The sequence below is a fragment of the Crocodylus siamensis genome, chromosome 7 (assembly GCF_052110815.1).
Source record: "Crocodylus siamensis isolate JL-2025a chromosome 7, ASM5211081v1, whole genome shotgun sequence".
Lineage (NCBI taxonomy): Eukaryota > Metazoa > Chordata > Crocodylia > Crocodylidae > Crocodylus > Crocodylus siamensis.
In genome coordinates this window covers 81,078,463-81,105,628 of record NC_143401.1, presented here as the reverse complement: position 1 = coordinate 81,105,628, position 27,166 = coordinate 81,078,463, and the positions used below count along the sequence as shown (strand labels likewise).

General features: G+C 41.1%; 1 protein-coding gene across 1 annotated transcript; it reads left to right on the top strand.

Moving 5' to 3' along the window:
- The first annotated feature begins 1,079 nt into the window (after positions 1-1,079).
- GPR26 (G protein-coupled receptor 26) lies at positions 1,080-23,418 on the top strand. Its single transcript, XM_090058009.1, has 3 exons — positions 1,080-1,747; positions 11,459-11,572; positions 23,190-23,418. Exons 1-3 carry the CDS (start codon positions 1,080-1,082, stop codon positions 23,416-23,418), a joined length of 1,011 nt encoding a protein of 336 aa, XP_089914135.1.
- The last annotated feature ends 3,748 nt before the right edge of the window (positions 23,419-27,166 follow it).

The following is a 27,166-nucleotide window of genomic DNA, read 5'->3' as shown; positions in this document are numbered from 1 at the left end:
AAGCAGCATGTTGCTTACAGTTTGGCAGGAACTGCTCCTGGGGACAAGGAGGATTAGGTTGAAACCAGCCTTGTCAAGGAGAAGATGTGTGATCAAGTCATAAGACTGGCTTCTTTTCTTGCCCCTGCCACAGACCAGCTGTATGACCTTGGACAAGTTGTTTTATTGTTCTGCAGCTTGATTTTTCCCATTTCTACAAAGAAGATAAGAGTTTTCTCTCCTGTACCCAATGTTTGGAGATCCATGAATGAAAAGTACTATGAAAAAGCTATCCAATTATTGTGTCCTGGGATAGCTCAAAAGGAGTGGTGAAGTATATCATTCTTACCTTCTTTCTGAGCCAAGCTAATCAATAGAAAGAAGATCTCATGCTCAAGCGGGAAAACTAGCAGTGATTTTGCACACAGATGATATACATTAAAAATACTATCGTATAAGAACTCTATTGCATGCCTGTTTGTAAATTAATGGCTAAATCAATTAAATAAAAGCATGGGATTTCTCTTGAGGAAAGTCTTGTTACAACTGCAGGGTCGGGGGGAACACATTCATGTTTGCAAATCGCCAGCAGTGTGCATGCTTTAATCCATTAACAGGGTTTTATCTGCAATCATAAAAGCAGGTTACATTCAGCCTGGAAGGGAGTGGGGACAGGGGGAGGAGGGATGGGGAGGAGAGAGAGAGTCAGAGAGAGAGGAGAGAGAATAAATTCACTCAGTGAACTGCTGGGAAGCTTTGGATTGATAATTAGGGATCTCAGGAGACCTGCTTCTCTGAATAACCTGCTCTCTTTGGATGGAAGGAGTGGAGACAGTGGTTCAGTCCTGCTGATATTTTTTAAGCCCTCCTCGCAGTTTGATGGGCATTCCCAGTGCTTTTGTGCACGACTCTGAAAGCGTTGACGTGGAAAGAAGCAGCAGGGGAAGAAAAAACTGCAGCTCTTCTAAAAATACAGAGGGCATGCAAGAGTGTGAGCAGGCTGGGGATGAGGAGGAGGAGGTGAGGGTGCCTCGCACCATGTTCTCTGACTGCCAGCTGGGTGCAGTTTTGGAAATGTTCCTCCTGTAAATGGACGCATCATGAACATTTGGGAAGTGATCCTGGCTTTCTTGGTTGTGGTCCTGATCCTCGTGTCGTTGCTGTCCAACGTGCTGGTGCTGATCTGCTTCTTGTACAGTGCAGACATCCGCAAACAGGTCCCGGGATTATTTATCCTCAACCTGACATTCTGTAACTTGTTGATGACTGTTTTGAACATGCCCCTGACCCTGGCTGGAATCATTCACAAGAATCAGCCTGGAGGAGATCAGATTTGCCATGTTGCGGCTTTCCTGGAGACTTTCTTGACCACTAACTCCATGCTGAGCATGGCAGCGTTGAGCATAGACAGGTGGATAGCTGTGGTCTTTCCTCTGAGTTACCATTCCAAAATGCGTTACAAAGATGCTGCTCTCATACTGAGCTACACGTGGTTACACTCTGTGTCCTTTCCAATAGTGGCAGCTTCTCTCTCCTGGGTGGGTTTCCATCATCTCTACGCCTCCTGCACCCTGTACAACAAGAGACCGGAGGACAGGACACAATTTGTGATTTTCACAGGGTTCTTTCACACCCTCAGTTTTATCCTCTCCCTCATAGTCTTGTGTTTCACATATCTGAAAGTGCTGAAGGTGGCACGATTTCACTGTAAAAGGATTGATGTGATCACTATGCAGACCCTCGTGCTCCTTGTGGACATCCACCCCAGGTAAGATACTGGTGCAATCAATAAATGAGGGCACTCATGAAAGAAGGCAAATCAGATGCAGGAGTGGATTCAGGATCATAAAAAATCCAGTCCCATCTGTATCCCAAGTTTGGTGGGGGGACATTCTCAAAAGCGAGTATTTTCTTGTTATAATATTCCTGTCTAGTTAATTTTGTTCATATTTGCTATTAAATTAATTAGAAACCAAACTGAAGGTGGGGTTATTGCAAAGAATATAATTTACGAGATCTTCTTTGTTATGTTTCAGGAATGACATTGGGAGGGAGTGCAGAGGAATAGGGAGCTTTGGATAGGAATGCACTTCTTTTTGAAGTAGTGATTAGTGTGTCACCCTTTGTCTCAGGAAAAATGATCTAGCAGTGAGCAGATACACAGCTATTGCTAATGTCATTTTAGAAAGAGCTGGATGCTATCTGAGACTGATCATTAAGTGCTTCCTTAAACTTTAAGAATTTACAGTGGAAAACAAGTGCACTGAATATAATTCCTTTACTAGAAGCTTTCGCTGCTGCTGTGGACTCAGTAACTAGGGAAGAATCCTAAGGAGTTAATGTTTCCAAAGTAAGAAAGTGTGAATGCCTACAATGCACAGAAGATAGCATTAATGATCACAACTTAATCTGCCAAACAAGGGAAATGTGAGTTAGATTTACACTAAAGTTTTTTTAAATCAGCTCAGCATGCTTATGTATGACCAGAATGAAAGGAATGAAAAGAATGGATATCCAGTATAGAGAGGGATAATGGTTCTTAGATGAACAGGTATGCAGAGAGTATGCACATGTTTAAGGGTGGGGGGTGAGGGGTGCCTGAAAAGACAAATTCCTGGGTGTAAGGGAGCAGTAAATCTCAGTGGATCTCTGAGGAGGTACAAGGGAGTAGATATGCCTGAGAAATGAGTCTAACAGGCTGAGTGAGGTGGGAAGCAGATTTGGCTGGGATCTATCTTCAATAAGAGAAGAGTCAATAATTATGGTGCTTAAGGTGACTCCAGCAGGGTAGGAAGGCAAGAGCAGTGGCTGGAAGTGGAGCAACTCAGGCTGGGTGAGCACTTTGGCTGAGGGGCTGTGAGTCAAAATGGAACGCCTAACCATAGTGAGGCCAGAGATGGAAATGTGCTGGGATGGTGTGTGAGTCTGGCATAGAGATGGCACATCTGAGAACTGGATATAGGATGGGAAAGTGAGGACCAAGTTCTGAAGAAAAGCAGGTCTGGCTAGCTGTTAGGTGGGATAGAAAGAAGAAAATGCTGAGTCCACCTGCCTCTCAAATCAGCATTCAAATTACTCTGGCTGGAAGAAGTAATTGGGGAAAGAGTCTTTTAAGTAAGGGTAGAATGAAGGAGATTCAGCAAGTCATGCCTTGGCTTAGAGTACAGGTTGTCTGGCTCAATGGATGGGATAAGGTCTGTTTGACTGAAGCCATGGATTCAGCTAGTGAGCTGGGTTCAAGCTATTAAAAAGGAACAGAAAGTGAGTCTAATTGGTTGCATATAGTGAAACAAGGAGACATAGGTCAAGCTAATTGGAACTAGAGGTATCAGAGAAAAAGAGTCTGACTCTGGGGATGGGAGCAGAATGTGTCTAGTTGCCTAGGGTATGTGCCTGAAGGAAAACAGGACTGGTATGAGGTATGTTTGCCTAAAAGAAGACAAGGAAGAAAATGGTAGTGGGGTGAAGAAAGGAATGACAAAGAGGTTTGCCTGAGACGTTCTTACTGGAGATGGATCAAAGGAGGAGGGAAGGATGGTGTACAAGGAAATAGATCACTCTCCAAAGGTCTGCCTTAGTTGTGCTGGAAGGTGGGAGCTAAGACTGCAAATGAAAAAGGTATTTTTAGAAGACTTTGGCAGCCAGTGGGTGAGGGTAAGTCATCTAACTGGGGATGGATAGAAGAGGAGGAGGTTTGGCTGGGATGGAGAAGGAAACCCCCAGCATAATTCTTTGATGTTCACCAGCCCTCCCACAATGTTCATGCAAGGTGCACATAGATGCTCCCTCTGCTGGGAGGATATTCAGGGACTGTAGCTGTAGCTACTGAACTCCAGAACAGCAAATCAGCTCAGCATGTTTGTCCAACAGAAGGAGCCCATAAGTCACATTTCCAAGAGGCCCAAACCTGGGACCCACAGCAATGGAAAGGATACAGGGATAGGAGTTCACCTGTGGATACTGCCCTGCATAGTTGTTGGAAAGCTGCGGCTAATGGGGCTATTCTGTGGCAGCCAGTGACACCTTACAGCTGCATATTGTCTCCCACTACTTATGCTGCCCTGTATAATTGTGGCTGACTGAGATGAAAGGAAGAGCTGAACTCATAAAAACCTTTTCTTTTTTCCCAGTTAATTAGCATTTTTTGGTTGTTTTAGAACAGGATTAGAGGACAGACATAGTTAGATAACTTCTGCTAGTACTAATAAGAATCACAAGTATAAAACATTCCTTTTACAGTATATTATAGATGAATGCCTGTTTCCCTACCCTGTGTGCTGTTGAAAAAAACCCACAACACTTGGATCTTAAGACAACTAACACTACCAGACCTATTTACTGCCATGAGCAGTGACATTGATTTCACTGGTTGCAAGTCTTCTCAAGCCTAGATGGCCCATCAGACTACTCTGGTAAGGCATGCCACGGAGTGATGAAGTTGGGGTCATATATTTTAATTCCACAACCCAAATGACCGGGAACCCAGTTAGGGCCAGGTCAACTTGCAACCTTCATAATGTGTCCAGAATGGGTGCATCTACATGAGATGTTACTGCATAGTGGTTACTGAGCATTTATTAATACTTGTATTAGCAAGTACTAAATAAATGTACAGTAACTGGAGATACTGTGCAGTAGTGCCGGCAAAAGTCTTTTTAGTGATACTTCTGTGCAGTAGCCTAAAAATGCCAAGCAGTAGCGTATTAGCATTGTGATGCACTATCGCACAGTATTATTAGGCTACTGAGCAGTCAGCATCTCGTGGAGACAGGCCCACTGGGATTCAAACTCACACCTGTGGAGCTACAGCAAGATACCTGAAGTGCTCTGCCAATAGTCCCAATACAGACTTCTCTGGGATTACTCAAAATAGTAGTCACTATGCTTAAAATGTTTTTGGCAAAATTAGGCACTATGGGTGCTGACAGATGTGGCGGGGGAAAAATGCTTTCTACTGGAAGCAGCGGCATATTACTTTGACCCAGCTCTGCAGCTTCTGTATAGATCGGGCACTTCAGTGGGGCTTTTTATGATTTTAGCTAAAGCTGATTCAATCAGCTATTAGAGAAAAGCGCTATAAAAGCCACCGTAAAGTGCCCAGTATCTAAAGATGTTGGGAAAGTCAGATACAACTTACACACTGCCTCTTCTGGGCATGCACTAGGCTCAGCTCAGGAGTGAGCCAAGTTTGAAGTAAAGCCCCAATTTGTTTGTTTTTTTCATGTCTGCAAGCTTATAGCAATATAGACAGTAGGATATACTGTAGGACTGTATACAACATATATGGTAAAAATTAAGACTGCTCAAACCTAGAAAAAAAATCTTTCTTGTAAAAAAAACTTTCTGCTTGGACCACATTATTTTGATTTTCTATAGTAGGTTAATTTTTGGATGGTTCTTCTCTGTGGTATTCAATATTCAGTTGATCACTGAGTATTTCCAGTGGTTTTGAATATTACACACCTTTTCTTGCAAAGTGACACAATAATGTAGAGCCTATTACTACACATGTACATTAGCAATAATCATAATCCATCCAAGATACCAAGTTCCGGTACGCTGCATGATGGGATGTTTAAAGTCCTGTAGTAAATAACAGACATTGGATGGATTTGATCTTTAGCTGTGCTGTCCAGTGCTGTTATAATAAATGGAGGTAGTTACTGTAGCTGAAAACAATTACACATTAGTCCAACTGCTATAATGTGAGGAGAGCCTGTGAAAAGGCCACAAAACTGCCTCTTATTACAGAATATGTTTAGGAAGCCTCGATACAACAAAATACTTCAGCACATGCATATTTTTAAGTGTATAAGTTGTCCCATTGATTTTTCTTTTGAACCCTGGTCTAAAAAACTATGCTAGGATTTTCAATAGAGCAAATAAATTCTTCAAATCTGCCAGTTTTAGAAAGATAACAGTATATAATTAATTGGACCTATTTCATTGGGGTTTTTCATTTTTTCTAGTGGAAATGTTTTGAGTATTTCAAATACTGGAGCTATTTAGTCACCTAAAGCAAGTGGCAATCCTAAGGGGGAAACAATGTTATTTATTCCCTTCAAAGCAATGCTATTTAACTGGCTAACAAATAAAAATGAAAAGCTAAATTTCATAGCTTTTCACACATTCATAGAAAGACAGAGATGGCAGGGACCTCATGAGACCATCAAGTCCTGCCCTCTGCCCAAGGCAGGATTATACCATCCAAGACAAGTGTTTGTCTAACCTGTGCTTAAAAACTATGAGTAATGGAGATTACACCATCTTTCTAGACAATCTACTTCAGTGCTTAACCACTCTCATAGCTAGAAAGCTCTACCTTAAATTTCCCTTGCTGAGATTTTTACCCATTACATCTTATTCAGAAATTGCTTTCCAGCACATATTTTTCAGTAATGATTTAATAACAGCATACAGAAGTTATTTTAATAATAATTTTTAAAGGTTTAGAGATAGGAATACTTTGTGGGGGTTTCCTTTTTGTTCCAAAAAAAAAAAATCCATAGAGATTATGAATTTAATTAATTGTTCCCACCAGTTATAGCTCATACTCACATTATAGTAAATGTACCTGTGAACTACTGTCTACCCTATAATATTACTGTGTATTTTCCAAGGATACAATACCCCCAACTAATTTCCCTCATATAGGTAGTTTATCTATCATTATTGTAGTACTAACAATGTCAATCAAAGATCCAGGGTAAGGATTCCTAAACTCAATATCAGGACTAAGAATACTATCAACAACATACAAGAAGTAAAACAGGTATAAAAACAGAGCAAGTTTTGAAAAAAATGTATGTGAAAGTAGGGAAAAGAGGAAAATACTATAGAAATGAACAAAACAAGGAAAAGAGGACACACAGGGAAATAAGAGGTGGTAATACATAAGCTTCATTATTCATTGCCACTTGTTGGGAGTGATATTTCTTTTCTTCCTGTACCTTTTGGCTTTCTGTTCCCTTTGTCTTTCCACATTTATCATCACAGTTTCTGTATATTAATTTTCTTCTCCGCTACTTTAATCTGGTGCATACATGTTAAATTATTAGACAGAAGTTTATGCTGAAACATAGCATACAAAAAGTTTTCCCGTGTATAATATAGTATATTGTATATAAGATTTTGCATATGAAATATCAGTATTTATTATATTACCTACTGTAGTGACATAAGAGGAAAAGATACACTGAAGTTTATGAATGAGAGTAAAAAGTTAAAGGTGAGTTGTTATCTTTCCTGATATTCCAGTGCCTGTATTCCTCAACCTATATTCCTCAACCTCAAGCTGTATTCATGCTGTCTTTTTGCACGCAATATATTTAGGTTGTAATCCTGCATTTAGAAATAGGGATGCATACACTCTAACCTCATGGGGTTCACAATTCAGCATGAGGCTCTCACATACCAGCACACACATGCTGTCACAGAAGTGGAAAGGTTGCCTACATTATTCATTATGCCCTGAGTAATCTTTGAATATTACTCTGGAGATATTCCAGAATGAGTGCCAATAAAACCTTCATGGCATACTTTTTCATCAGTTGTCTTACATTTTTTATTGGTACCTCTACTCCGGTAAGCCAAGTTGCCTTAGTTACCATGACAGAAAAAAACCCACAATAAGTTTTTAAAATCCCCTAAAATTAGCTTTTTCCCCTATGTAGTCTGCAGTGATTTTAAAAGTGCAGTATCTCAATAACTCTCCAACAGAGTACAGCATAGTTATGAAATTTCCTAAATCACTGTTTCTTCATTGCATTCAGATCCTCAAATCAGGGGTAGATTGTGAAGGCACCCATGCAAATGCATACATGCACATAAGTGTATATTTGTAGCTGAAAGAGTAACTGAAAATACATTTGCACATACCTCTATATGAAACACAGTTTAAGAAATTATATTCTGATATGAACTTATGAACATCAGAATGGGAAGATGGTTGTGCACAAAAGTGAAGAATCTGGGAAGGTGTTAGACAGAATGTCCCAGCTGATTGCTAATAAAACCCTTATGCCACAATTTTATGTCACAGATGATAGAGAATATATATTGAAGCATAATCTAGACACTGTTTTTAATTAAGGGTGACTATTTTTTAGATCCATGCAGTAGAATAGCAATGAAGCCAACTCATTAGCATAACTAAGCTGGGGGAGCCAGGGCAGCACCCATGGGTGCCCCCTCTGAGAAGGAGAGAAGATGGCAAAAAAAGCAGCAACTAAAACTGCCATTGCCAGTGCCCCACACACAACCCAGAGCATGCTTGTGCGCCAACTGCACCAAGACTCCAATGGAGCTCAAAAAAGGCCTCTACAAATTATATAGAATAGCTTGACTCCATCTTAAAATGTCATGTATCTAAGATCCAAACATTGGAAAGTTGGAAATCACATTTCCTCCAAGACAGAGCTGTCATTTCTAGCCCTGAAGAACTCCAGGGAGCTGACTTGAATATGTGGCATTTTTTAGATGCTCCTCAGTCTGGTCAGTTCTGAGGGCTTTGTTTGGTCGGTTTTAGTTTCAGGGAGGAGGCAGCATGGGAATTATGTATTTCAGTGGATGAAACATCTTTTAGTATTTTGTTTGCTTTTAAGATGGCAGGTTTTTGAAGCTGCTCTAGGGGTTTACAAATGTCAGAGGGTATTTAACACTGAAAAAAGGAAATCACTTTCTTTAGCATAACTTTAAATAACCTTGGAACTTTTTGCCATTGATACCTTTGAAGCAAAGAATTTAGTAGAATTCAAATACAGGTTATACATGAAAATGTGAGTAAGTGTGGACACATCTAACCATGCAACGGTTCCCAAATGTCACTGACTGGGAACCAGTTCATAGTTGCTGTGGGCTAAAGGGGTCCAAATGTACAGTGCCTAGCATTACAGGTAGCACAGTCACTTTTTAGGTATTGATGTGCAGTGGCTATGACACCAGGGATTGGGAGTGAAACCCCAGCTGAGCAAGCTGAGGATGGGAGTGCTTGTACCATGTTTTAGAGCTTCTCAGAGTGTCAGTGCCCTGGGCATTTTTACTGCTTTCCATTGCCTCCTAAACGTGAGTTCAGTAAAGTTTAGTAGCCGGCACCTGAACGAACTCTGCACTGTGGTTGTCTGACATGGGGTGCTTGGAGGAGGGAGAGAAGGGAGTACTTGGACTATGTTGTGGATTCCCAGGGTCTGAGGGAGCATGATGGGGCTGCAGTCAAGTAGGGAGCTAGTGCGTTGTTAGAAAAATAGTTGTTATTGAACAAGCCATGCAAGGGGGAAAAACTGATAAAAAGTACCAAGAGACAGTAGATCTTGACACTAAAAATAGGATAAAACAGTAAAAACAGACAAAGATTGAGTCCAGGTAATTACAACTTACTGCTCATAGGCCAAACTGTGCCGCTCTTACCAAAGCATCAGAGTAGTTCTGCCATAAGTTCTATGCAGGAGACAGGACAGAGCATTGCTGCTGCAGGAGTGAACTGACCCAAATCCACCTCCTGTTTCTCTGTCTCCTGGGGAAATACACGCTTTGCCAGGCACTGTGCTATTTGATACAGTGTTCACTAAGGCAAGGGACAACCATTCAAAAAGCCTGAGCCTGAATTGGTTCAATCTTTGCAGGTTAATCTAACCTGGCTAGGCTGAATTGGTTTGTAACCGCACAGACATCCCAGGCATGCAGGCACATGCCTGCAGTGGCTCAGGCCAGAAGTTGGGGGGCGCTAGAGCAGCCCTCACATCCCTTCCACAGCACCCAGCTGAGTGGGGCATGGCCAGATCTGGCAGGAGGCTCTGATTAGCCCAGCAGGGAATTGATAACAGTGTTTATCACCCCTAATTCAGTGTTTATCACCCCATTAAGAAAACAACAGAGGGACTTTACCAGCTACCTGTTGATCTGCCTGGTGAGTCAACACTGAACTGTAGCCAGTATGTAGTCTGCTAGCTAATACACAGACACCTCTCCACAAAGCAGAGTGGAGAGGGGAATTCCTGCTTAGCGGGGAGTGGTAAGCGGGAGGGAAGGAGCAACCTGCAGTCTCTGGAGCTCCAGCCAGGGAGCACATGGGACGGGCCAGCTGTGCTGTGGAGCAGAGAGCCCTCACCAGCCCAGACAGCATGCCGGGATGCTAGGAGTGTCCAGTTTATCTTAAACCAGCAAGGGGTCTGGGACAGATATGTCATAAACCAGTTTGAGCCAAATCAGTTAAGTCCGATACTACATTCAACGAGGTTTATCTCAAACCAGTTTCAGCCATTTTCAAACTGGTTTATGTGCACTGAACATCTGTTTTGTTACAGGTTTAAACCAGTTTCTGATCACTTAAACTGGTTTGTGTGTGAAGTCTGTCCCTAGCCCCTGAGATGTTCCTGATGTTCCTGCTGAGCCTCTCAGACATGGAAGACCCTGTGTTTTTCAGTGACTCATACTGTGCTGAGATTACTCATTTCCACTTCATATACAGCAGTGTCCTAATAGCCCACCTCTTCCATTCAGTCTACAACCTTGAGAATAGGTAGCCAACATAACGCTTTTATTTCCAATGTAGATGGCAGATCTCACACACAACACACACACACACACACACACACACACACACACACACACACACACATATTCACTCCTAATTAAGGCAGTTTGCCTCCTTAGTTAAAGCTGGGGGATTAATTCAGAAAGCTGATTTGGCCCTCATTCACATAAGATTCCATTTGAATTGAGTCCCTCAGCAACTTGTGGGTTGCTCATAGGATCTGATTTCGAGAAAACACCTCCAGATTTGACCCACTGTGCCAACTGCAAAAATAGCATGCATTATACTAACTATGTCTAATTTCTATCTGCTTTATCTAGGCAGTCTTCATAAACAAAGAGTACTGCTTTCTGATGAGTGTTAAGGACAGCATCATTTTTGGATTCATAAGTCCTCTGCTTTACACAGCTGCATGAACTATTTTTCTAGTGTTCTGCATTTCATAAGTGGCTAAGAGGTTTATGGATAGTCAATTTATAGTTTGATGATATAACCACCATTCTAATGTTATGTTTTTCTTGTTATTTTGTTATGAAGATTGTGGTTAGATTAGTATCAATACCTTCAGGAAGTTTTGAGCTCTTGTTTCTCCTTCCTTATAATACATTGTTTGAAATGTTATTTCTATAGACTAACATCATATATGGATCACTTAGTTTTTGCCAAATTCCAAATGAGGCAAATTTGGGCCTAATGAAACAGGTTCAGCATCCCACAATTCCAAAAAGAGTTACAGCTACTTACAGCAAAGTGGAATATGATCCAGTGCCACAAAAGAAAAGAACTATTTATCTTACAGTAATTATTTTTGGAGGGTAAAATGAATTAATGCATAGCATTGTCATGCCTAAATAGCATATTTCTGGGCAAGTTTGTGTCACTCATTGCTCAAGTCAAATCATTTGATACTATGTTTCATATTCTTGTTTGTGTTAAATATTATCACAGCGTAAGAGAACGTTGTCTAGAGGAGCAAAGGAGACGGAGGCAACGGGCAACAAAGAAAATCAGTACCTTTATTGGCACTTTTGTACTTTGTTTTGCACCTTATGTAATTACAAGGTAAGTTAAATACCTACCTACTGAAATTCCGTATGCACCACCTCAGAAAAATAGGGCAACTGCTGTATTAGTGAATCAGAAAACAGAATATTAATTTTCAAGTCTCCCACTCTCTTCAAAAATTTTTGTCAAACATATCCAGTCTTATGACAGGGATTGCATTCACTGCACTAATGATACCGTATATATTGTATAGTTCATATTCAATCCAAGTCTTAATCAGACAATGGGCCAGACTTTGATCTCAGCATTCCAGGAGACCAAGTTTCTGAACTGGCGCTCATAAGAGGAACTCAGGAGTTACTCCACAAAAGTCATTGGATCAGACACTATACTCCCCATTCACACTGAATATTAACTCATCTCTGATTGTCTTATTGATAACAGTGGGGGGTCCTGATAAAGTAAGGTACTGCTCAGCATGACTAAGTTTATCAGAAACTGATCAAAAGAGATCAGACAGAAAGGAAGATATGGGCAACAGACTTAAATGTGAATTTTGTATGATTGGATAGAGCATAGCCATAGCTAGAATGTCAAAGCTCTCATGAGTCACAGCTAAAATAAAAATTCTTGTGATATACAATCAGATGTCATTATCTATTAGGCCTGTGTGAAGCTTCGGTCCCTGATTCAATTCAGTTCGATTTGGTGGCTGAATCCCTGAATCTGAATTGAATCAGAACCCTCTGAATCAATTCAGAGAGGTTTGGAAAGATTCGGCGATTCGGACATAGACACAGCTTTAAATGTTTTTTCTACTAACATGTTTTCTCTAGGTATCAGGCAGCTCATGAATGCTGTGATGCTGGGGCACATGGAGTGTCCCACAGATGCACAGGGGCTCCCCAGCATGCTCGGCAGCAGACCCGGAAGTCGACCAGAAGCATTTCTGGTCTACTTCCGAGTCCACTGGGGAGCTCACTGAAGGGGCCCCATCTCGCACCTCCCTGGCTCAGTGACTATTGCCTCCTGGGACTGAGGGGTAACCCAGGGTCCCCCCATGGCTGATCACTGAGTTGGGGGTGGGGGGGAGGCAAGTCCCGCTTGTTCCCTGGTAGACCCAGAAGCGGACTGGAAGTACTTCTGGTCCACTTCCAGGTTCTCTGCTGAGCACATGGAGGGCCTCCTCCTCACACTCCTGTAGGATGCTCCATGTGCCCCAGCACTGAAGCATTCACAAGCCATGCTGGTAACCTTGAGGTACATAGAATAAACATTTAAAGCTGTGTCTATCTCCAAATTGCTGATTCGCCGAATCAACATCAAATCTTCAGATTTGGACTCAGCTGAATCGAATCAGGGACTGTAATCTGAATCAATGAATTGAATCACTGTCCCTTATTTGGGCTGAATCTGAATCCAAATCAAATAGGGCCCACTTTGCACACCGCTATTATCTATCTACTAGCTTATCTTTGAAACTGGCTCCTAGAAGAACTACAAAATTCTTCTTATGAAATAAGTGTATTAAAGATGAAACTCACATAAGCATTTTGGGTTTATTGCAAATTTGTTTTCCGTATAGACTTTCATTCATTAATGAAGGACTTAAAAAAAATAGCAAGGGTTTGTTCTGACCTGGAAAATGGAAATCACTTTACGTTCTATTAAAAATGAACTATTGGTAGCCAAATTCAGACCCCCAAAGTGGACATATACTCAAAAGTAATTGTATTGCATCCTGTATATGTATTTCTAACAAAAGAGTTAATGAAACAGCTCTAGAATCCTATAGCACAGTGGTGCTTCTAATGTGGCATTAATCATGTAATACCCATGACAGCAGTAACCAATTAATGCATGCTGTTTATCTGTAATTGAACGTGACTATATTTTATTCTTAGATTCTATTTAACAGTAGCAATCAAGTACTCAATGAAACTCATTCTCAGGGATTATGACATATTTTATATGATTTTAGTCACCTAGGCGTCACTTCCTGTTTGATGACATCCACAATACAATATTTTATTGGGCTAACTTCACTCTACATTAGCATTTCCAGTCAAATGACAAGCATTTTTTGAAGTTCAGACCTACAGCCCAGGGCACCCCTCCTCACCTGAAGTGTCATTAGACACTGATCTCATCAAAACCACATCTCAGATGCTGCCCAGCCCCACCAGTACTTGAGTTCCTGCTGGGTGACATGCAAAAGTCGCTGATATCAGCCTACAGCTAAGACTTGCTTATGTCCTAACTCAAGCCCAAGCAGTCATGTCTCCAAAGCAAGATCTCGAACTTGGCAATATCTTACATGTCTCACCTAATCCTTTAGGTATATGCAATGCACACAATAGACAGTCAGGCACATGAAGGGTGCATCCAGCTGCAATAGAGGACAACTACGCTGTAATGTTTTCCTTACCTTGTGAATATTTAGTCATGCTTATGAAGTGGAACAACTCTAGTAGGAAGCTGCTCCATCAGAGAATAGTTAATAAACTTTGGATGTGAGAGACTGAGATTCAAATTCCTGTTCCAAAATTAGGGACTGCCAAGTTTTGAACCTATATCTTCTACATCTCTTCTGAGAATTCTGCATCTGGATTTTTTTTCTACCTATAAGAAAAACTGGATTTAAGACCCACCCTCCAGTAGCAGATTCAGGGTCCTAAGCAGAGGACGATACCTGCTTGGCCAGAGATACATGCCTACAAATATCAGCAACTATGTCGGATCAGTTTTCTTGGCATTACAGTCCTAGCTAGCCTTGGTGGCCCCCTGTCCAGTTCGTTTCTGAGTATTCCTTCTCCAGACCTTGTAAGGGAAACCTGGGTATGAGGCGTAGGTTGAAGATTCCTCTCAGTAGAAGGTTGTGCGAAGCTTCAATCCCTAATTCAATTCGGTGGAGATTCAGCCTGACTGGGTGGCTGAATCTCTGAATCCAAATCTCTGAACCCTTTAATCTCTTTGAATGGAATTGGAACCCTCCAAATCAATTTAGAGAGATTTAGAAAAATTCAGAGATGTGGACATAGAGACAGCTTTAAATATTTTTCTACATACCTCTAGGTGGCAGGAGCTCATAAGTGCTGCAATGTTGGGGAGTGTCCCACAGAAGCATGGGAGGCTTGGCAGCAGACCGTGGACCAGAAGCACTTCCGGTCCACTTCTGGGTCTACCAGGGAGTGCACAGCCCCACCCCCCATGCCTCCCTAGCTTAATGAGTGGTGCCTCCTGGGTTGGGGGAGGCACCCTGAGTCCCCCTGTAGCCGATCGCCGACCTGAGGAGAGGGTGCGGGGGTCCCCCCTGCATGTTCCCCGTCAGACCCAGAAACGGACTGGAACTACTTCTGGTGCACTTCTGGCTTTGCCACTGAGCATGTGGAGGGCCCCCGTGCACTCCTGTGGGATGCTCCATCTGCCCCAGCATCTCAGCATTCATAAGTCACTCTGGTACCTCCAAGGTATGTAGAAAAAAACATTTAAAGCTGTGTCTATGTCCGAATCACTGATTCTCTGAAACAGTATCAAATCTTCAGATCTGGATTCAGCTGAATCGAATCAGGGACAGTGATCCAAATTAACGAATTGAATCACTGTCCCTGATTAGGGCTGAATCTGAATCGAATAGGGCCTGCTTCGCACACCCCTAGTGTTTAAATTTCTATGAAGATCAGTTCTCTGCTCCTGATCCAGCAACAATTCTAAGTACATGTTTAAACTTTAAGTGTGTGAGCAATCCTGCTGATGTCAATGGGGCTGTCCATGGGTTGCAATCAAGTATATACCTGAGTAGGTTTTTTGGATCAGGGAGACAGTTCTCAGTACTCTGGAGGACGTTTATGAATCCTAAATTATATATAGACTTATTTATTTATCTTTACATAGTCGAATAACATTATCATGCATATCTTATTTTCTCCCTGTGACCTTTTAGTAGGAAAATTAAAATACTTAACTTATTGATTCATTGATTAGAAAAGGAAAATAGATTATTTCAGGCTCTAGGCACTTTTTGTAATTTTTCACTCATGTAAGTAAATACTCACTTCATGTGGCAATAATGTGATTCTAAATTAATTAACAACTGTATAATATGAGCAGAAATTAGCCTGCCCACAAGCTGTTATAAAATAGATTCTTTTTTTAAGGAACACCTCCCCCGCAATAAAAACTCCTTTATGACATCTCTACAGGATATTTGACAAATAAGGCCATATTTTCATAACCAGTTGACAGAACTTTGTATGCAAATCCTGCTTGTGCAAATGGGCATTTGGGTACAGAATTCCCATCAGGGGTATCCATTTGTCTGCTTGCGCGTATTAATACATGATGTCCATATGCAATTTTGAGTTGTTAGTTCTGAGAAACTTGGACTGGTAGCCTTAGTTGCTGTGAAGTACAGCTATTTGTCTCCTGGGTAAAATCTCTGTCAATATAAACTTAGCAGTATTGCTCTCTATCATATTTTCCTGCTGACAGGTGGGTTCCCTTGACACTGGGAAATGACAATGGCTAGAAATAAAACTTTCTAGGGTTCACAGGTCAGGATATACTGCCACTATGGTTTCTTGCAAAATCTGGCAGGTCACAACATATACACACATTTATAAAGCAATACTGAATGTTAATGAAGCCTGGGAACTATCACTAAGGAATAGTCAACATTGCATCTTATCCAAAGCACTAACTATTAAAAGAGAGCTACCAGAAGGAGACTTTTTGGTTTCTTTACTTTATTGTTCTGTAAACAATATAGATGTAAAAAAGGTTTTAAAATTATAAAATTATTTTCATACCCGTAGAGCTACAGTGTCACCTATTTTTTTAAACTAAAAACCCATTAAAGTCAAATTCTGATGTCAATAAGATATGCGTGAAGAAAACGGAAGGCCAAATTTGACTCTTACTACTTTGACACATACTGAAGCAGTAGAAGATCAGGCTAAAGGGAGAGCCTGAACTAGATTTCTGGGAAGACTGGTGGATTTATTTAGACAAGTACATCATCTAAAGCCCCAAAACATCTGTGGGTTGTGTTTTATTCCTTAATGATAAAATGTTCGAACTATCTGCCTTATACAGTGTTTTTCCGGTAAGTCAGTTTTCAGTCTACAACAATGAAAAACAGGCATGCTATAAAACTCTTTCAGTGCATAAGTTTGCTTTAAATGTTTACAATACAATATTTCATTAAAATGAATAGTTAGATGGGAATCAGATGTTGCCTTAAACCGCAAACTAAACTTTCTCACCTGTTGCCTAAAAATGAAGTAAAAGAATGTGTTATCCACCTGATACTATGCACCTTCAAATAATTATAACATTCTAAAATATTAACAAAATATTATAGGAAAACAGCTTTGAAGCTTTGAAGTTATAAGCAGTTTGAAGATCAGACAGTTACTACAGTGGCTTATGAGACCAAAGAATGGAATTATGTAGCTGCGTCAGTGGAATGTAAATTTACAGGTGGCACTAAAATATTAATGCTACTTCACTAAAAGGGACTGCTTGTTGCCTGATATGGTCCATTAAAATCAAAACTGTAGGCATATTATTTCCCTCATCAGCTGGAAACAAAATTTTATTTCCGAGTTGATCAGGAATATGGTGAATGAACAGTGTAGGATCGTCTGTGTGCTGCATTCAGCATTGAGTTGTCTGTGCTTGTCTATGCCTAGTTTATAGCTAATTTTATTGCCAAGCAGTAATGCACTATTTGTTATGGAAATTATAAATTTCAATGGCACTTAAGGAAATGTATTTAATGATCTACTAAAAATTCTGTTGATAAAAGTGTAGGCTTTTTGGTAGGCATAAATCACTGGAAAGAAAAAACAGTGAGTCTTGGAGTGGTGTTAGAGAAGACTGATTAAAATTCATTGAACTGATTGACACAGACTCAAATGCAAATTTCTCCACATCTTGGTTATACAAGGCAACCACTGTAATGTAGTTGTAACAGACTCCATCAGAGCTCACACTCAAAGCATGGAATGAAAGTAAATCCACAAACTGTAGTTTGTTGTAGATAACCGCAAAATGCTACATTTAGAAGAGGGAAATCTGATGCCTAATTAAAAATGGGGAATGACTGGCTAGGCAGCAGTAAAAGATCTGAGTTATGCTGAAGCATAAAATAAGCCTGTGCTGTTATTGCAGAAAAAATGAATCTCATTCTGACACAAGAGATATGGGTTATTATTCCACTCTACTTGGCACTGCCGAGACCTCGGGTGGAATACTGCATTTTAAGAATAGAGAAGACCATTAGGATTTGCGAGAGAGAAGAATGATAAAAATGTAAAAGCATCATTTATGAGGAAATGTTGAAGGAATTGAGTAATCATAAAGGAAGCAGTGACCACATATTCTCTATGTCCGTTGGGAAGGAACAAACCAAGGAAGCAAATTCAGTTGCAGCAAAGAAAGTTAGGTTGAGAACTAAAAAAAAGGTCTCTAACTGTTGGGGTGGTGAAATATTGGGCTAGGCCACCTACAGATTTTGTGGAGTCTCCTTTATCAGAGATGCATAAAAGCAAGGTTATACAACTGTATGTGAGGGATGGACTAGATATTTATATCTTGTCTCCGTTCGGGGGACATGACTAAATGATATCCCAAGGTAACGTCTCAACACTACATTACTATGGTGTAACGATTCAATCATTTTTAGCATTTCTTTCTGTGATCCTTTGACCTTCCCCCCCACCTTGCACACACACTTTGCTCATGTACCTCTTCTCTCTATTACCAAGCATTTCTAGAAGACTGTGCAGCTTGATATCAAGATGAGAGAACTTGAACAGATGTTTGAACTTTGTGAATGAAAGATTTCAGCATTACAAGGTTCTGATTCTGAGCCAGTCACAATGGCTAGTATAAAATTATTTGAGAGGGAAACTACGCTATAGGATTTAAAATAAATAGTCAAATATTATCTTCAAGGGTTGCCCCTCTGCAGTGATGAGATTTAACTTCCCTAGTCTGCATACATCTGAACTTCCTCCACACAATGCTGATATAAACACAAATGGATATTGAAGGCACAAGTGTAAATTCACTTTATTGTGAAAGGTTTATTGGCAGGAGATGGAGTGAGAAATGATGAGAGCACAGGTGGTTTTCATGCACAAATCAAGAAAAAGCAAATGAAAACAGATGTGCTAGAGGTGAAGCTATCATATTAAAATGCAAGACATTAGGCTTGTGCGAAGCAGCTAGTATTGACTTTGGAGCTAATTCAGGGGACAGTGATTCAGTTCGGTGATTCAGATCACTGCCCCAAATCGAAATGGCTGAAACTGATTCAGAGATTCAGCTGCTGACGAATCAGCCAAATCTCTGAATCACACAGGCCCCATCCCCCACCTGCTCTCCCAGCCTGGAAATGGCTGCCCAGCTCACTCCAGCTCCTGGCACTTTGAAAAAAAAAAGCCCTGACTCACCAGGTGCTGCTGGGTGGAGGACAATCTCCACTGCCCCCCACTGTCCCACACTGTGTTGGGGGCTCTGCATGAGCCCTTCTGACCCCCCCCCACTATCCCAGTCCCCCCATAGCTGCCCTGCCTGCCCCAGCTCCGGCCCTTTAAGGAAAAAAACAACAAAAAACCCCCAGACTCACTGGATCCTGCCCAGCAGGGGGCAATCCCCACTGCCCCCTACCATGTGGGGGACTCTGCATGAGCCCCCTGAACCCTGAGGCTGCTGCAGGAGCTGGTGAGTTGGGGGGGGTTCTTAAAGGGCCGGAGCTGGGGTGCATGGGGCAGCCATGGGGAGGGGGGCCTGAGGGTATGGGGGGGTTGGGGCCTCATGGCAGAGCCCCCCATGCAGCATGGGGCAGTGAGGGGCAGCAGGGATCACCCCTCTGCCCGGCAGCACCCAGTGCATAGGGGCTTTTTTTTAAAGCACCGGGAGTTGGGACAGGCAGAGCAGCCATTGCGGGGCTGGAGGAGTGGGCGGGAGTTGGGGGGGCCTGGCAGGGGTCCTCCCATGGTTCTCTCCCCTCTCCTCCAGCCCACCCCCTGCCCCTAGTTACCAGCTCGGAGTCCAGGTACAGCTCTTTGCTGCAGCAAGCAAGGACTGCCCAAATCATTGAACCTCTCTGAAACTTTTCTGAATTGATTCAGAGAGCTTTGAATCGATTCGGACTTTTTAATTGGTCCCCTGATTCATTTCAGAGATTTGGCCACCAAATCAAGCCAAACCTCCTCCAAATTGAATCAACACCTGAAGCTTTGCACAGCCTTACAAGACATCATTTAGGAAAATTCAATAAGCTTGACGGAAGCTTACCTTTCTGCTGCACTGCCTCTTAAATCCCTTCCTTTCACTGTTCCCAAAATAATATGCAAAGGGTATACTTGGACCTGTTACTAGTCATAAAATCAGTTTTAAGCCTACAAAAGTAATATTAAAAATGTTTATATCTTAGTGTAAGGCACACATAAAGGAGTTTGCAGTATTAGCGTTCCTCCAATGAAACTCCGGGTCCATTGTGCTAGGCACAGTGCAAACACAACAGTAAGATGCTCCTTCCCTGAGGAGTTCACAGCCCAAATGGCCAGGAAAAACAAAGGGTGGGATGGGCAGGGGAAGCACAGGTAGTATATAAGGTAAGCAGCACAGCCGCTTCAATAATGCAGGCCTCCTTATTCCCAGTCCATTGCTCTGTCCATTGGATGACACTATTTCTTAATGCCATTTCAAAAAGCAAGATGAAGTCATGATTTAAGAGACAGCTTAATAAAACAAATGAGAAAATCTAATCATTTGTAAGACACTTGAGTTATTAAAACTATTGTTAGTATTCCTTTAGAAACCAAGCCTCAATCATGGTCCCTGAAAAAAGCATTGGGACTTTTTTTTCCTGGAGGAACCCTACCAATTAACTCATTTTCTATATACAGATTCAGTGACACTTGCAGCTGGAAACAGTGTTCAGCAAAGGTTTGATTTCCAAGAGCAGACTGGAGCACTTTCATCTGAAAGAGCAGGTCACGCATCCTTTAAAAGCTAGTCTCCCTCAGAAAAATCAATTGTTTTTCAACAACAAACATAGATTGAACAGAACTTGCCTTTCAGTGCTTCTCAAAGGCATTGCAAGAGAAAATTGTGGAGAATTTTCAATATTGTTCTGTCAGCCGTGCCTAAAATATCAGCACAGCATGAACTATTTCTATTAATATCAGTGTAGAAGACCTCAAGTTATGAAATGCCTTCTTTCCCTTATGCTTCAAAGCATTTACATGATCCTATCATTTATATTGCTACGTTGTAAATGTGTAAGTGCTCTCCATTAAAAGACTGATTCAGTAACCAGAAGATTTCTCCAACAGTGTCCCAAGTTATCCCGCCTTAATAAACTTTCCCACTTTCTGCTAGGACCCACTCAACGCCTATTTAATTTTTCCATTGTGTTTAATAGCGGTCCGGCTGGTCACCTATTATTGAGCACCTCATCAGATGCATAATACTTGCTGGTTTCAAGGGCCAGCTGGTTTGTCAGTGCCGACTGTTAACAATACTTGTTAATAGTAGGTGCTGATAAACAGGAAGAATTACTGTATATGGTTCCTCTGTGAGAATAAAGATGTTTCTGAACTATCAGGTGTTGCTAAAGAGCACTTTATATAGTACTGCCCTGCAGTGCTCCACATAGACTGTTCAGTAGCTTGACAACTGATGCGTCTCAATCTATGACAATATTTAGAAAATCATACTGGGAAATTTGAAGAAAAAAAGCACCTTTTAAGACTAGAGAATTAATTTACTCACTACAATTCAGTTTAGATTGTGGTCAAATAAAACAATTCTACTGACTGAAGAAGTATGGGGAAGGGAATATACTGCAGTCTAGCCATATGTGCTGAAACTGTTGTCCTGGTAAAAAGAAACTAAACCACAAATTATTCACCTCAAGTTTCATCCAGGGGTGCAACATTGTGGTTTAGCTTCACTCAATCCAGGACATAAACAAACAAACAAAGCAGTTACAATGAATTATGGTGACAATGAATTAGCTGATGCTAATAAGTCTTTCCCCTGGCACTTTAAAGTGGTGTAATTGTTTGCCTGCCCATGCCCTTAGTGTGACAGTAATATTAGTTTAACAAACAGTGGGCTCATCTACACATGCAGTTTACTACAGCGTTGGAGAATTTGCTCTGCAGTAAAGCATCATTGCCTACATGTGAGCCTGTATTAGGGCCCAGTATATTAATTAACTCTGCTGTAGTGTCTGGGACAAGTACCGTCTTATAGTGAAGTCATTTAATGCACCAAAATGCACATGGAGGTGATGACCAGGGCTGGCTGGGGTACAATGGTGCTATGGTGTGGAGGCTGCATGCCTCCTAGCCTTGCACTAGAGCACCCTTCTGCTCCAGCCTGGGCCTTTACAGCACACTGAGCCAGGGTAGAGCAGCCCTGGCAGGCTGACGCCCTCCCCACCCCCCAATCCTCTGCCAACCTGGGGCTGCTCCAACTTGCCTCAACATGCTGCAAATGTTGGGACACTTGTAGATGCTGCACAAAGGGAGAAATAAACTCCCGGCAAAGTGTAATTTTGCATGCAGCTTTGCACTGAAGATTATGCTCAATGTATTACCATTACAGTTCTATAATGTCTGCTCATTAAGAAATACAAACTGATAAAATGCATTATTTAAAAATAGCACTTGAAGAAGGACAACGCAAAAAATCAGGTTTTTCCTTTATTATCCAAGATCTTGTAAAAATAGGTGTCCCAGGAGAGATCAGAGAAAGCAGCATTCATTTTTCAGGCAGGCTTGGAGAATTAAAAGATAATGACTGAATGTATGTTACCCGTCATAAGACTTTCCCAAGTAGAGGTGGGCAAATTTTTTGGCATATAATAAATTTACTGAAAAATGCAATTTGTATCATCCCCAAATTATGTGTGAACTCAACTGGAGATTTTACATATAGGGTTCTGGTTTTTTTGAAGTTTTAGCTGGAAAAAAAATACAAAACTCCTGAAGGTGCCAGCACACTTTTACACGATAGTTCAATAGTTTCAAGAACTTGCTTGCAATTTGAAGGCATGGGTTCAAATCTCCCTCTCCATCACCCCATCCCACTCTTTACTTTTTATGTGACCCCCCCCCACTCCCTTCATCACATAAAGAGTAGATTTGAATTGAGGTTCTTCCATCCTCAGGACAGTTTCCCAAGCATCACGCTATATTGTATTCTGAGGTGCATTTCTCAATCACTTTATACAAAGTGGAACAAAAAATATTCCAGAGCTTGAAGGCAATGGGAGCATGGGAAATGTGGGTTCAAACCCCTAGAAATGGAATTCAGGTCACGCCTATTACAAGCAAGCTATGCGGTTAAGAATACCACCTCCTCCATCATTCTAGTGAATTTAGCCCTTCATTCCCTTTGCTTTTCCTAGAGGAGTTATGAAATGAAATGCTTTACTTCATGTTAAACAAACCAACATTTTGTTTTGACAAGAAAATTCTGGAAAACTAATTGAATCTGGCATGATCCAAACAAATTATTTTTAAGTGCGTTGGTTCAGTTGAAAAACAACTGAATGGGTCTCTTCCTGAACTAGCAATTTGTTCCGTTTGCAGCAGTACTTTGGATGTGCCTGTGTCTCAGTAACATTTTTCCTCTTGTTTCTTGGCAGACTGGTAGAATTATCTGTAGACAATATCGAGTCTCACTGGGGAGTCATTTCCAAGTGCTTGGCATACAGCAAAGCTGTTTCAGACCCTTTTGTGTACTCTTTACTACGACATCAGTACAAGAAGACGTGGAAAGATATCATTAACAAAATCTTAAAAAGGAGCTCCATAAATTCTTCTGCCCTCACAAATGAATCGCACAGTCAGAATACAATGCAAACCAATGAATGAGAGCGCCGGTAAGGAATCTCCACGAAGTGCAGAAGAACACAGGAACAAAAGTAACTGACGTATCCCTAGTAAGTGTCAGCAGCTAAACGTGGTTTCGAAAGCTGATCGACATCTAGCCTGTACCTCATCAGCAGCCTTTATAACAACTTCCGTGGTGAAGATGGCTGCTTCATGTGTCTTTCTTTTATCTAAAGTGCTCTATTGAAACCTGATCTGTCAGGCTTTACAAACAGCAGTCCCACACTGACTTCCATGGGGGATTATGTATCCACAAAGGGAGCCGTACCCAAAGCAAAACAAAAATGATACGGGGTCCATTTTAATGCTATTCTAAAAAGCTTGGCTTGCACATGTTGCTGGCTCCATCTAATGTGCCACCAATGCAGGAGCTGATCCCTTTTTCTGACACTAGAGAATGATCCTACCCAGGCTGTTTGAGTAGGCCCCTAATGAAAAAGCTCTATGGCACGTCAAAGGTCGTCTACCTGTTTACTGATGTGCTTATATGGTGCACAATATTTGAGCTCCAATTTCTATAGTTCGTTTTGAAATATCCTGTAGAATGTAGAAATTTCTAGAAATCTAGAAATTCTAGATTTCTAAATGTAGAAATCTTCCTTACTAAGATTTAGTAAGGAAAAGTTTTCCTTACTAAAAAGTAAAGAACACTTTTCCCTACTAAACCTTGTAGATTTTTCAGGGTAATTGCTGTAGATCCATTAGTTTCCTGTCTATTAAATTCTCAAGGACTTTCCCTCATAGAAGGATACACAGAGGTAAAAAGCAAAGAGTGTACATGCCCCCATTCAATAAACCCTTACCATGTTTAAGTTGTGCAGGGATGGATTTTCCGCAGAGACCGCAGGACTGGATGCAGAACATTTCCACAACATTTTCAAAGACCTTTTATTAATTTTCTTCACCAAATCTTTACATCTTTTTTACTTATTTTGAAAGCATTGGTAGGCTCAAAGCTGAGCCCTGAATTGAACTTCTGATCTCCAACTTGGGCTGGATCAAGCACCATGGATTTAAATTCTCCTAAACTTGGGGTCTGCACTTTTAATCCTAATCAGAGTATTCCCAACTTTCAGGGCATTTAGATTTGCCCCCATACAGAGCTAGGTTCAACCTGTAAAATCCAAACTAAAGGCAGATCTGGATGTGTAGCTTGAAGTTGGTCCTATCTCTGTTTTATAGGTAAGATTTCTTTTTAGTATTTATATGAAAAAACAGCATTAGTAATCACATTTTTAATTCTATCTGCTGTTGTTAATGTAGATGTACACACTGGCAAAATTTTCTGAGTCAAGAAAATCCTATGATAACATTTCTAGAAAGAGATTTTACACATTAACTACACTTGACCCAGGATTTAGAACAAGATTCTTTACTGAATGTAGTTCAATACAATTCTGGTCTGTCAGGATTATTCAGTTAACCTTATTCCTCCAGTTATAACTAGTTGGTAGATGACTTCAAAATTAAGTACCATTTAGATACCTGACCCTGAAGCCATCATCCAACAATTCACACAGAATTACATTCATTGATCATTTTGACTTTTTTGTCACTCCTCTTGATTCACTGAAAACCAAGAGTAGCATAAAACAATCTCTGCACATTTCGGGTGTTTTTTGTCTGTTAATTGAGGTGTAAAAATCAGGAACAGTAATTTGGCAGTCCCTATTTTTTGTTACTGTGATTTTAAAATTAGTTAGTTTTTCAAACAGAATATAAGTATATGTTACCCTACCTGCCTGCCTACCTGTAAGGCGCTCTATGCCACCCAGCCAAGCTGTGGCCTGCAGCCCTGTGTTTTCAGGACACCCATTATCATTCTCAACAGCTAGCTGGGTCCAGCCTCTGAAATCTGGGACTGTCCCAGCTAAACCAGGACAAATTGTCACTCTGCACAACATTGGGCAAACATGCTGATGGGAACCTAGCACAAGAATTGGTTAGTGTAACATATATTAGAATAAAGCATATATTAGGGCCCATTAAGTGCAGTCCCCCTCACCACCATCTCTTTTTCATGTCATGGTGAGGCCTGACATGCTACACATTTTGACTTTGTCTTCACTCCTGCAGCTGAGCTGTGCCTTTCTTTCCTATTTCCAATGATTTCTGATTCGTTACCAGCCTTAAATGCCTGGAAAACATCACAAAATGCAAAACTCTAGAGCTCTTGGTTCAGAGATGATACCTTTCGTTAGACTAACTAAGAAATCACCGAAAAATGTATATCTTTTTTGGAAAACATCCAAAAAATAGGGCCCAAAACAGTTCACCCCGCGTCCTGCTGTTGCCCCTTCTCTCAGCCTATCCCATATGATTAGCGTGGCCCCACCCGCCAAGAGGTGAAGCCAGACCAGGTTGCCCTGTGCTTTACCTGCATACACATTATTGGAGGATCCCAGGTCTTGTGACAAAAACACCCAGTTCCAGTCAAGTGAGGGTTAATTTGGGACATGGATCCTTTGTAAGGGGTATCTGGAGTACAGACATATACTGAGCAGAGCTAAGTGGTAGGATCACCGTGGCTTGACTTGTTGTCAACTCCGGTGAAGCCCAGCCCAGCCCAGCCCAATGAACTGTGTGGGAAATCATGAGCCTTTGGCTTTGGGTTAATATCATGCATAGTTTGTACTACACAGTAGGTTCCCAACTGCCGCTCAAAAGTGTGTTTGTGGAATACCTGTGCTAAAACTTGCAGCAGTTTAAAAAAAAAAAGGTAACCTGAATCAATTCAGGATGAACTAAATGCACTGGTACTTTGTTTTTTACTTCCATGTGCTCAGGAAGAGCAAGGTCCAACAGTAAAAAGAGGGGAAAGGAGCTGCTAGAGGAAATGGGTGGGGGAAAACAGAGAGCAAAGGGGCTATGTGACCCCATCACCCCAATTTGTGTAGCAGTGGGAAGGGGACAAACTCAAAACAAACCTCCAATATTTAGATTCTATACCTGGAAACTTTTAACAAACATATAAATTTTCTATATATAGAATCTAATTATTGAGGGATCGTCTTTTAATCAGGGTCATCTTCTATTTGAATAAAAACAGTAGTTCCAAGTCTGAAGTAGCCCACAAATGGCTTAAACTTTTTGATGGTATTATAATTGCTGATTTGTGCTTAGATTACATATGGACTTGAATGAATATGCTCCATTCTCTGGATAACATTGCAAGTAATGGCTGAGAATCTTGGTGAGATGTGAACAGAGAATGGAGGTTACAGTTTTTTAAATAGATCTAGAATTCAAGGCCATATTGAGTTAATAAGGCTTTCTGCATTGATAGGGAGAGTTTTCAAGGAGGGAAACTAAAGGCACACCTCTCCCTTAGGTGTAGGCCACAGAAGGGACAATTTGATATTACTTAGGAACTCCACAAAAGCCCTGGCAGCATAGGCTACTGAGCTAAATCAAAGTATTGCTCCACATATAGTGGCACCACAGTGCACCCTTACTGATCAACTATGTGCAGTTTCTGGAAGAACTGCTCCTTTATTTTTCTTATTACTTATTCCTGTGGCAGTAGCATGGTCTAAGAGGCTATCCTGCCCTATGTACTACCTGACTTCAGAATAACATGGCTAATCAGCTCTCCGACTTTAATGGCCTACGCAACAGGCTCAAAGTACCTTTTTTTTTGGTTCAAAGTACCTATGGGAGCAGCACTCGTCACAGAAGTGTCATGAATGTAATCCTTGTTCTGTATGCTTAATGTCAAACATCTGCCTAC

Excerpts from the sequence above, each read along its gene's own strand:
- GPR26 (XM_090058009.1), top strand. The coding sequence starts at position 1,080 with ATGAACATTTGGGAAGTGATCCTGGCTTTCTTGGTTGTGGTCCTGATC. Across the intron at positions 1,748-11,458 it reads CTTGTGGACATCCACCCCAG|CGTAAGAGAACGTTGTCTAG; the intron begins GTAAGATACTGG and ends ATATTATCACAG. Across the intron at positions 11,573-23,189 it reads GCACCTTATGTAATTACAAG|ACTGGTAGAATTATCTGTAG; the intron begins GTAAGTTAAATA and ends GTTTCTTGGCAG.